The 12203-nt window shown below is 38.8% G+C and overlaps 1 protein-coding gene across 5 annotated transcripts in view; it reads right to left on the reverse strand.

Moving 5' to 3' along the window:
- Positions 1-12203, reverse strand: part of BTBD9 (BTB domain containing 9) — a 150461-nt gene that overhangs the window by 52450 nt on the left and 85808 nt on the right. For all 5 annotated transcript variants that reach the window (XM_083604543.1, XM_083604541.1, XM_083604540.1 and 2 more), the window contains one exon: positions 3331-3520. In XM_083604543.1, coding sequence (XP_083460669.1) covers positions 3331-3520 — 190 coding nt within the window. The remainder of the gene's footprint in view (positions 1-3330; positions 3521-12203) is intronic.

Consider the following 12203-nt stretch of genomic DNA (forward strand, 5'->3'; position numbering starts at 1 on the left):
CTCCCAAAATACTATTCTTGCTTGGTATGTACCATATGTAAGTTTTATGAAATATGTAAGTTTTATAATATAATTGTCCAGAAGATAATAGCTGTAATTCACACAATTTAGATTTTTTAAAATATAACTGTTTCCAAGATTGAAATGGAACTGTGAATGAAAAACAGAGTCAGTTGCCTGGTCACCTCTAAGAAGCTAATGCTTCATCTGAATGATCAAAATCTATGTGTGAAAATCATGAAAATATCACTTTAAAGAAAAGTACTTCAACATATATATTTGGGGGGGGGGTAGAATAAAATATTAAGATTACTTACACTGAAGTTCACCTGATAACTTTTAGTGATAAATAGAAGATACATTTGGATCTGCTCAGAATCCTGCAGTTATCTGTGAAGCCCAATCTGTGCTGTGCAACAGATGCAAGAGAAGCCAAAGTTCCACTATGTACGGACAGTAAGTTGTTAGGGTGACATGTGAGTCTAGATGCACCACACAAGTTAGATGCATTTGTTTTAGCAGCATTGATCAGTACTCCCTGGAGACTCTAACACCACTAGATTATAATAATTCAAATCCCTAAACAATGTGGTAGCCTTTATCAATACATCTGGTATAGTAGTGAAATATATCTGCTGTCAGGACCAACAATATAAAGACTGCAAAGCCTTTTGCAACGAAAGTTGCTGTCTAACTATAAGCAAACCTGAGGAGTTAATCTATACTAATGAAGTAAGGAAGGGGAGGAGGGACTACAAGATAAATGTATGCATTGCCTGACAGCTTTGTTTGGAGGGTGTTGGTGGTAAAACTGATTATCTGTGAATATATTTACTTTCAAATATAGAAGGTATTTCAGAAATAAAAAAACTTCCCTGTGACAAAATGAACCTGTATGTCACTAGTAGCTGCCATATCCAGTTAGCAAGGAGGTCAATGATCTACTTGTAAGCCGTAAATGCCTGCCTGTGAAGTTTCACTCTCACTAATCCCTGCAAGTGTAGGGAGATCTGCAGTTTCATCCACCTGCACTGATGCACTGTAATTTCAGATATCTTCTCTTTTTCATCTTGTCATATGTGGCATGTCAACACTTCCCAAAAGCACACAGAAAAAGCCAAAACAGTCTACTTGAAAAGAGTATACCTTATTTTATCCCTCACTTATGAAAGTGTCTTAATACCAAAAGCGTAAGGGACAGAGAAAAGCATTACTAAATGCAAGGATTTTGCAAATGCTTTGATTTAAAACAACAAAACAATTGTTATAAGCTTTGGCTTTGAAATACCTTATCCCCATCGTGAGCCCAAAGGGAAGCATTTGATTATTTAACCTGAAACAAGCCATCTGCACATTTGAGCAGTATTATTATTTATAAAGCTTCGTAAGTGTCTCCTAATTTTAAAATATACTGTTTTTAAAGTGTTCTGAGCTGCTTAGGAAGCCTTGTTGAAAGATGGGCTAAGACTTAAAAAATAAATACATACACTAAGCACTTGAAAAAATGAATTGTGAGGAATTAAAATAAGGATCTGATCTTATAAAAAGGATATTGATTCATATCATAGCTTATTTTACAGAATGTCTGTTCTGGATGTGTTTTCTGGTGTCTTATTTGTTTTTGTTTTTTTTAAAAAAACAAAATATTACATCCATGGGGAATCCTTCTGAAGATCTCATGTTTGGAGTTAAGGATTTTGGAATTGTCCAAAGCTCTTGCCATGTTTCTTTGATAACGCATCTTGAATATTTCAACTTATCTTTATAAAAGTAGTGTAGTACATATGAATTATATTAGTGCATTATTTGGCCTTTCCTTCAAGGAGCTCAGAGCAGTGTACTTGCTCTGACTGCAGTGTTACCCTCACAATAACCCTGTAAGGCAGGTAGGAGGAATCTCAGGCCTACGGGCCAAATGCATTCTTCCAAGCCTCTCTAGCTGGCTCCTGAAATTCTCCCCACCCCACCCCCAAACTCCACCCCACTGGTCATGCTTCACACCCTCTTTGAGTGCATTTGCTTGGCTGGAATGTGCCTTGAACTCTGTTGATTCTTCTTGCTTCCTTGGATGGAGGACGGAGAGGGATATGTGTGTAAAAACTAGCCTATGACACACACACAAAATGTATTCACCGTTCTGCCCAGTTTTGCCTCTGCCCCCATTCCACTACTGGCCCATGGCCCCCAGAAAGAAAAGGCTTCCCTACCCGCGCGGGTGGCGCTGTGGTCTGAACCACTGAGCCTAGGGCTTGCTGATCAGAAGGTCTGCGGTTTGAATCCCCATGGTGGGGTGAGCTCCCGTTGCTCGGTCCCTCTTCCTGCCAACCTAGCAGTTCAAAAGCAGGCCAGTGCCAGTAAGATAAATAGGTACCGCTCTGGCGGGAAGGTAAACGGCGTTTCCGTGCGCTGCTCTGGTTTCGCCAGAAGCGGCTTAGTCATGCTGGCCACATGACCCGGAAAAACTGTCTGCGGACAAACGCCGGCTCCCTCGGCCTGTAAAGTGAGATGAGCACCACAACCCCAGAGTCGTCTGTGACGGGACTTAGCTTTCAGGGGTCATTTACCTTCTACCTTTTTACCCTTGCTGTTACTATTTCTCCATCTAAGATCATGTGGTAAGATTCACGGCCTTGAATCCATGTTTCCTTGGTCTAACACCAACATTCTATCTAATATACCCATTACCCCATAAACCTCATAGTTGAGGAGGTAAGCTGGAGAAAATATCTAACAGTCTATTTTAAGAAAACACAGAATTAGCCAGTCAACAGGCACTGAAAATGGCACTAATTGAGTCTTCTAAGCCTATGATTTCCAACTACATCAAGCAATAAAAAAACTGAATTAGGGAGATTAACTGAGGCATGTTTGGGGGCTATGCATATTGTGATAAATATGCAGAAATAGTAAAATAACATAATAATAATAATAATAATAATAATAATAATAATAATAATATCTATAGCACTCTGTTTCTGATGCCATCCCCAGCAACAATTTATGTCACTATTTTAATATTAAATGTACATCATGATTTTTTTCAAGTTATGTTTTGCATGCTATTGCAGCACGAGAAGAATATTCCCATAGCAAGGAAAAGCAACTGACCTTTCTACATGATACACACACACACATCTTTTATTTATTTAACTTATAAAGATAACATAGCAAAAGATTTATAAATAAAATACACCATCCTCTATCTTAACAACTAACACATGGTGTTGTTTCAGATGCTGCTTAAAGAAATTGAAGCTGTATATGGAAGGTATCCAGGAGGCATGAATTTTCCCCTTAGTGAACTAGCTTTTCATAAAAAAGAAATCTTACCGAATTGATCCAATCATGTAAGGTTGTGCCAACTGCACTACGATAGCACCACTGCCTAGCTGATGGCATGTATACCCAGAATCCCAGTCGTAGTTCTTTGTGTCTCCATTCAGCAAAGCATTGCGACTTCGGCTTACGCCCTCAATCACACTGGCACAGTCTGCAACTGTTGCAACGTTCTCAGTGGGAACTGAAAATTAAAATACGAAAGGGATCAAAAGCAGGCACAGACAACCATCCATTTCTATTTCTGGGGAAGAATAAAAATAAGCAGGAACACATGGGCTGATGATTCAGAGCATAGATTAATAATGAATAAGAATGGGAGAACTGTCTGAACCAGGGCAGGCCAGAGAACCTTTAACTCCAAAGCAGCCCTAGAACAAAATTATGGATTGCAATTAAGTATTTAGACAGGTTAATATCATAGAAATTGTTTTGCTGAAAACAGTCAACCTCAATATTAGGATCAACACGGAATTGTGGACCAGGACAGGAATGGCAATGAACTTTGTTGTTGTTGTTGGCACCCGTCTGTCTTGAGAGACAATGGAGTGCACCTCTAGGGGTGAAGTTAATCCACTGTGTTAGCAGCACCAAAGTGGAAAACGCCCTGGGGGTGCTGAAAGCCCCCAGAACTCTGAGCGTCCTCCGGTACGCGCAGCTCTGGAAAAGGCATCTCCCTTCTCTTCCAGTGCGCTTCTAGCGACATATACCAGATGGTATATGCACACTATAATAATAATAATAATAATAATAATAATAATAATAATAATAATAATAATTTATTATTTGTACCCCGCCCATCTGGCTGGGTTTCCCCAGCCACTCTGGGCGGCTTCCATAGAAAACCAAAAATACACTACACTTCTGGCATAACACAGCAAGAAGCGTGAGACATCGCAGAGCTAATCTACTATTTATTTACACACTATGTACAGACAAAAGCATAATGGCATCCGTTCTCTCCAGCTCCGAGAACAAAAAGCACAAGTAAAAGTGAAAGTACATTACAAAGTACATACAGCGGAAGAGATAAGACTGTCTTCCATATCCCTCACTCTTCTCAGACAGTTATGTGATTTACACCAATCACAAATGCAGCATCAGAGGAGTGAAAGAGCTAACACTCTCCAGGGTGCAGGCCTGGCCTGGGTGGTGTGTATGGAGGACCTGGGCTGCCCAGATGATGACTCCCTTTTGGCCTCACTGATGTAGTCCAAAGGAAACCAGAGTAATATTTTTGGCACCAGCTTGGCTGCAGGAGTTGCCGGAAGCAGGCGTACAAGATGCCAACCAACCTTCTAAGGAACTCCTAATGCACAGTGACTAAACAAAAAAAAAAAGCAGTGGTACTGGCAATAAAGAAGCTACAGCACTGGGCAGTATTGTTTTCACTGTTAATCCAGGAACACAACACTTGTCACTTTAGAACTGGTGGACTCCACATAAAAATTTAAACTGCCTAGTGAACCTTTCACCGCAAACTGGTTGCAATCTCTTCAAGTGGGCCTAAGTGCTGGAAGATCACTTGCTAACACTACAGTTTTCCCCAGACCTACTTATGCCATTCAGTTGTGGTTTCAGATAAGTTGAGGAACTCTTGAAAGCAGCACAGATTCTTATGAATCTTTAATTCTGAGTTCAGAATTTAATCATAGAATCATCGACCTGTAGAGTTGGAAGGGACCCTGAGGATCATCTAGTCCAGCCTTTCTCAACCTGTGGGTCCCCGGATGTTGTTGAACTACAACTCCCATCACCCCAGCTAACAAGGCCAGAGCTCAGGCATGATGGGAGTTGTAGTCCAACAACATCTGGGACCCACAGGTTGAGAACCACTGATATAGTCCAACCCCCTGCAATGCAGGTATATGCAGCTGTCCCATACGGGGATCAAACCTGCAACCTTGGCATTATCAGCACTGTGCTCCAACCAACTGAGCGATCCAAGCTGGAGGAGGCTCAGTAGACTCTCTGTGTAAATGTGTAATAGGTGTTTTCAAGTGCTTCAGCTGAAGTTCAAGAATCATAGAATTGTAGAGTTGGGAGGGATCCCAAGGGTCAACTAGTCCAACCCCCTGCAATGCAGGAATCTCAGCTAAAGCATCCAAGACAAACGGCCATCCAACCTCTGCTTAAAAACCTCCAAGGAAAGATAGTCCACAACCTCCTGAGGGAGCAGACATTATTTTCATGACTTTTATTCCTGTTGCATGTGTTACAGTCACGGTCATCATGGAAGCTGTCCACTACATGAGCCCTTTTGTCTGATGTTACTATAAAGTACACCAACATTATATGTGTGTCTTTCCAAAATGTTTTCAGCCATGGAGAACTTGAAGCTAATGCTTCACAAATCCCTAATTACATAAGCAACTAGGGAATGGAAATGCTGTGAATCCTTTAGTACTGAGACCTGAATTATGTCGCTATAGTCTGACATAAGCCGACAGTGAAGAAAAAGTTACTTGGGTCTACCACCTTTCCTTTCCTGGTAGACAAATGTTTTCTCCCCAAACACCTAGATAGTTCCACTGTTTTTCTTCTGATCCATCCTCAGACCCATTTTGCATTCTGCTCCTGCAGACTTTAAATAAATAAATATATCTACATTTCCTCATATTCATCTCTGATCCTTCTCTTCCCTCTCGTAATTCCTCACAATTCATTTTTTTCTATTGTATAAAGTGTTTATGTATTTATTTTTTAAAAGTCTCAGCCCATCTTTCAACAACAAGGCTCCCTAAGCAGCGCAGAACAATTTAAAAACTATATACAATAAAATCAAGACACGCTTATGGAGCTATATAAATAATAATATTGCTCAAATGTACAGATGGCTTGTTTCAGGTTAAATAATCAAATGCTTCCCTTTGGGTTCATAATGGGGATAAGGTATTTCAAAGCTAAAGCTTATAACAATTGTTTTGTTGCTATTTTATATCAAAGCATTTGCAACCAATATTTTCTTAGCCCATCAAGATTTACCACACTGGAATTTTTGTAGTATTCAGTAGCTAGTATATATTTTAGGATATTGAAGGCGTTACTCACAAATTAATTTATTCCAATTTACTGATGTGCAGATTGGTTTTAAGGATGTGTTCTTGAAATCTGGTTTCAACGTTTATGTATTATATAATCCATTTCAACACAAATGCTATTTATTTATTTACCAAAGCAATTGTTCAACTTGCCATTCTCTAATAAAGTTATTGATATATGCTGTATTAACGACAGAAATTGATTTTGTACTGTTTTGCACACTGGGAAATTAGACAGCAATCAAATAATTGCAATGTACAGAAAGTACCATGTTGTTTCGGCTCCCAAGGGAAGGCTGCCACTCCCCATTCTGAATGTTCATTATCGTCTTTCATACCCGCCTGATAAATTTATTTAAAACACCATCTGGAAGGGACTTTGCTCTGTGCTGCATTTTCAGTCTTTTGGTTCCCTTCTCTTATCCCTGAGGAATTTCTGCCTCAATTTGTGTCACTTTGTTTATAAAAGTGGACTGCCAAAACCAACAGTATCTTGTTTCTATGTTTTTCTGCATTTTTTCTTCTGTCCTTCAACTAGCTAGGTAATGCATGCTGCAAGAGAAAAGAAAAACAAGAATGGGATACAAGGATGAAAATTACTGTTCTCATTCTTTGTGCACGTAACAGTTCTGCCCAAGTTTAGCATATTGTTGCCATAGAATGTAAAATGATACATGCTAACAAAATGCAGACATTCTGGAAGCAAGCAGAATTTTAAAATGGACCAAGGCAGAAACAGCAGCGGGAACCGCAGGGGGTGAGGGAGAAGGATATGATTTGTGTGTTACTCTTCCTGACTCTTATCCTGTAACAGGTTATGGCCAACAGATTGCCAATATATTTGATTTTGACACAAAAAAAGTTTTAAAAGGCAGTGTTATTTCCAGGACATGACCTAAAGACTATCTATATTAACTATACTTGAAGATAAGATGACATGTAATTTTACTGTCTCCAATGATACCTGATGAAAAACGAGTGAAGGGAAAAATTGCGCTCAGGCATATATCTTCTCCTGAGTATTTTCCACCTTAGTTTCTTTCTAATATTACTACTTTTTAAAAGTCAGGGGATGTTATTTGACTCAGGATCACTGGGGTTACGACTGCTAAACCAAATTTGAAGGTATCTCCTCACTATTATTCAGCCCCACACAAAGAGAACCCCAATGGCAGTACTTATTCCTTCTAGCAAATTAAGAAATGTTCAAGTAGAGCACTATTGTTATTTTTTTAATGCTTGTGGGTCAAAATAGATGCAACAGAGACAACCATGTTTGTTGATTCATATGCCGGTCCAATTCACACATACAAAAAAACCAAAAACATGAAAAGCAGCATGCAGGTTAGGGGATCTGAACCTTCACCCCCTGCATTTTAGGAACATTGTAAGCTGCCTTTCGCCAAGTCTGCCCATTTATACATCTAGTGAATATTAGTTTTTCACGTTAAAGTAAGACATAAACACTGCTCTTCGCTTTATGCATAAACACATGAACAAGAAACATTATTTTCCTATCAGGTCTAGTTTGACCGTGTCTTGGCAATAAAATCCATGCTGCCTTTGGAAGTGGGGTGGGAGTTTATCCTAGACTCTTGAGTTATTGAAATCGAGTACAAAGGCAGTCCTGTTAGTCCTTAAGAAAAATTTCCAAATGCCACAGTTGAACAGTACCTTTAATCTAAGATTTCTGCATTCTTAGGGAAGTAAACAAAAGATCAGTTTAGATAGCATCAATACATTTACCACAAAGCAGTCTGAGGAAGGTCTGTCTGCCATTGAGTATGTTGTAGCAACTTTAGGGATAGGTGCATCCATTTCTGGCTCTGTGAGAACTAGATTAAGTGCCAAGTATGGCTTCCTGGCTCCCAGTCATACATTCAAGTCACTCTGATGATATGAGAGTGGGTCCCATCCTCACTGTTTTTTTTCTTTTCTTTTTGGCCTGGTAATTTTTACTGCTGTAGGTCTACAGACTTAACCCAGAGATGTGCCTGAGATTTTTTTTTTAAGGAACTTAATAAGGAAGTTAAGTGACTATGACAAACATAACGTGGGTGGAAATAAGAAATGACTGGACCAAACAAAATGACATCAAGGTGCAACTGAAATACTACTGGAAGCGGAGTTGTGGATAAGCTATTACAGTTCAAGAACATAATTCAGCCAGGCAAAGTCATTCAAGGAAAGCGGGGCCAAGAAGAGGTAGAGTCTGGGCAGAGTCCTGTGGGCCAGACAGAGAGGTCTGGAGGGTTGCATTTGTGCCCCTGGGCATGAGGTTCCCCATCCCTGCAGTACAAAATTACTACTACTACTACTACTACTACTACTACTACTAATTATTTACTATTTATACCCCGCCCATCTGGCTAGGTTTCCCAGAAAGCTAGTAAAGTTCAGTCACCGAGATTTTAAGCAATTTCCCCTTCTTTAAGCCTCAAGTCAATTATGATCTCATTATGTGTCTTTTGACAAGCCTATTCCCTGAATCTCATTCCTACCTGCAATGTGGAGATAATAATCCTGGACTTTCCATAAGAATTAAAAGAAAAAATTGAAATGATTTCATAATATGTACAATCATTAAATATAAATGCTATGTTCCACCTGCCCCCGCCAGCCCAACAATAAATGTAGTACATTCTTGCTGTTATTGTATATTTTGTTGCATTAAAAGAAAATGTAAAGTGCCTTGAATATTGGAATTAAACAATATAAATGTCCAGTGTTACTGTTTACTAGTATGGAGGTTTCGAATCTGAGAATGTACAAGTGGAAATTAATGAACTACTCAGTGAGGAACCTTCTTTCAAAAGCTACAGGTGCTTTAAAGGCCTCTGAGATCAGCTTTTGCTACTGGTCTGGAAAGAAGAAATCAAATATGAACTAGGAAGACAGGTCTGTAGATCCAGAGAAAAAATGTATAGTGGTAAATAAAACTGACCATGTATCTCATATTCACTGTAGAAGAGAAGTCCCAGCACTATTTAGATGGTCTTAAAATTTTCATAATTTCCTAAGGGTATGCTTACTGAAAAGCCGACAGCTGTTGCTAGGAAAACCTGTGCAAATTTAAAAGACAGCTAACCTTTAAAGGGGAAAGAAAGAACAGGGTGGCAATGGCTTTCATGCAGAAAAGACATTAAACTGGACAAGGGAACAGCACCTTCTGGATGCCTCACTAAGTGAAAGGCACAGTAATATTTCACAACACCAAGGTGTACTGCTAAGAAATTGATTTGATTTTTTCCCTTTGCTAGATGTTTAAATGATTTTTATAATAACTGCCACTGAGCAAGAGACAAATGAATGATTATTTATTCATCTTCTCCCTTACCCGACATTTTAAACAATTTCTCCTAAGGCACAAGAGGATGCACAAATAAGGGTACAGTGATTCATCGTTCAGGGAAGCATTCCCTAGAGGATAACCAAGGACATCCAATTTTTTATCTCCATCGCCTGCTCTGCACCCATTACTCACTGTTTTGTCCCTTGGAGTGTTATGAAGTAGTACAAAGATGGGACAATAAACTGAAAGCAACCTGGAAAGATAGAGATGCACATAGTTCTGTATATAAGGGGGGTGGGGAACGTTGCTAAGAAATAGTTCCAACAACCAAAACCCTCAAGGCAGCATAAGAAACGTACTGAACCTTTGTGCTTCTATAGGACTTCCTTTTTTGGTTCCTTTTTTTGGAAGAGCAACCAGTAACACAGAATTCTAGAAGGTACGGTAATTTATAAGCAGCACCCAGTCTCTTTTTTCACTAACACAAATTGGACAGCTGTGAGACGTTAGTGAAGCACAGCTGATGTTTTCATTCACCAATCTTTGGGAAAGGTTCCTTGCCACCATCTCCAGGCACAACATGCCTTCTTGCACTACAATAATTAGTACTGTAGGGGATACTCACACTCAGGCAAGTAAATATACCAGTCTAATTCTCCAATCATACAAGTGGAAGACTATGGCAGCACAAGTACAGTAAAATATTTATTTAGAGAGATAAGGGACAATATAAAACAATGATCAATAATAAACAGATAATAATTATGTGTATGGATAGGCTTCCTTTTTTAAAAAAAAAAGTGTTTAGCAGACATCTAAAACTGTATAGCAATAGTGCCTGGGAGTTGCCAAAGCATATAAGTCTGTCTTTCTGTGTGGCTGCATCAAGCAGATGCCGAAAAGACATTATATGGCACTTGTGAAGGTACTAGTTCTGCAGATCAAAGAGGTTGAGTAGGCACGTAAGACAATCCTTAAAAGTAATATTGCTCAGGCTGCTGTACAACATGATACCCTGTTCCTTTGTGTCCTTTTTATGTCTGAGAAGTAAGTGGCACAACTTCCTATGGACCCTCCTATGGAACTTCCTCCGTAATAATAGGCTTCACAGTACTGACAAGAATGGAAAAGTAGACTCTTAGGCACAGAAAGTGCTCATCCGCTTACCCCAAGCCAGCTGCCCACATATCTGTCCACTGCCAGGCATGGGTGGGGAAAAACTCAGAAGCCATTTCAGAGGAAAGGAGATAGAAAGACTATGACCAAACAGAGCAATGTTTCCCCTGGTGTGCACTCGGTTTCCCCTTACCTCCCACACAATGTTTGATATGTAAAATGCATATGACAGGGATCAAATATTTTATTTTGGGGATTGACATTCTGCTTCTCAGAAAATCTCAAACATCACTGCATATTAAAATCTTTAGTGTTCCAGTCTAGGACTGGAGCAAATTTGTGGACTATACGAAAAGCATTTGTGATACGTAAATAATGTTTGTGGGTTTACAGGAAGTTTTGTGAAGAAATAATATTAGAAACACTGTAAAAAAGGGAATAAGGGAATAGGTTTATTTAAAATAAAAGGCAATGTTAAATTTAGAATTGCGGATAGAAGATTAGAAAACGGAAGATTCGCGGATGAGCTGAAGGAAGTCAAAATTATGTATTTGTGATAATATTGAAAATGTATGTTTAAATCTTGTATTGGAAATTGAATAAAAATAATTAAAAAAATAAAAATAAAATCTTTAGTGTTGAAAACCCATTCCTCGTTTATTACCAGATGTGGGGCTGTAATTACGAATATTCTACCATTACATGACACACTCTGAATATGCTGAAAACCACTCTTTTTCATATCTCCAAGAGTTGAGCCCTGATACTGAATAGTGATTTGAAGTCTCTCATCTGATTCAAATTAAGCTCTGCCTTCAGAGAATTCAGAAATAAAGGGAAATTTTGAGACTGGGCTATGTTGTTTCAGCAGCAGCAGCAGCACTCCCCACCCCCCAATGTCATGACTTTCTGAGGCTCAGCATAAGAACTGTGAACAAATATCTAGCTTGCTAAGAAAACTTGTTTATTTTGATTTGAATTATAAAACTACACCTCAGACTCAGATTTGTAAATAAGTCTCTGGCTGCATGTCATTAAAGCATTAATATAATCATATTGTTTTTGTTTTCTTCAGCATTCTAACTTCATATTAAATACAATATTTATGCCATTCTGCACAAGTGACTCATCTAATGCATTCTTTATGTGTGACTGTTGAACAAAAAGTACCCAGTTGCAAACAACGAAGAAAATTATACCCTTAGCTCTAAAACTACATTGCAGAGTATTTCATACGCTATTTATTCAGTAATATCACTTAATTTAATATTAAAAATAAGACTTGAATGCGTATGTCACCATAACCCAAAATAGTCTAATTTGGCTCATTACTACAATGAGGTCGCATTTATCTGCTCTGAACACACTATTGAGAGGACTTCTGCATACTGTAGTTTAAAAATACTGTTTCCAGTATC

Source organism: Podarcis filfolensis, assembly GCF_964270895.1.
Source record: "Podarcis filfolensis genome assembly, chromosome: 3".
NCBI classification, from domain to species: Eukaryota; Metazoa; Chordata; class Lepidosauria; order Squamata; family Lacertidae; genus Podarcis; species Podarcis filfolensis.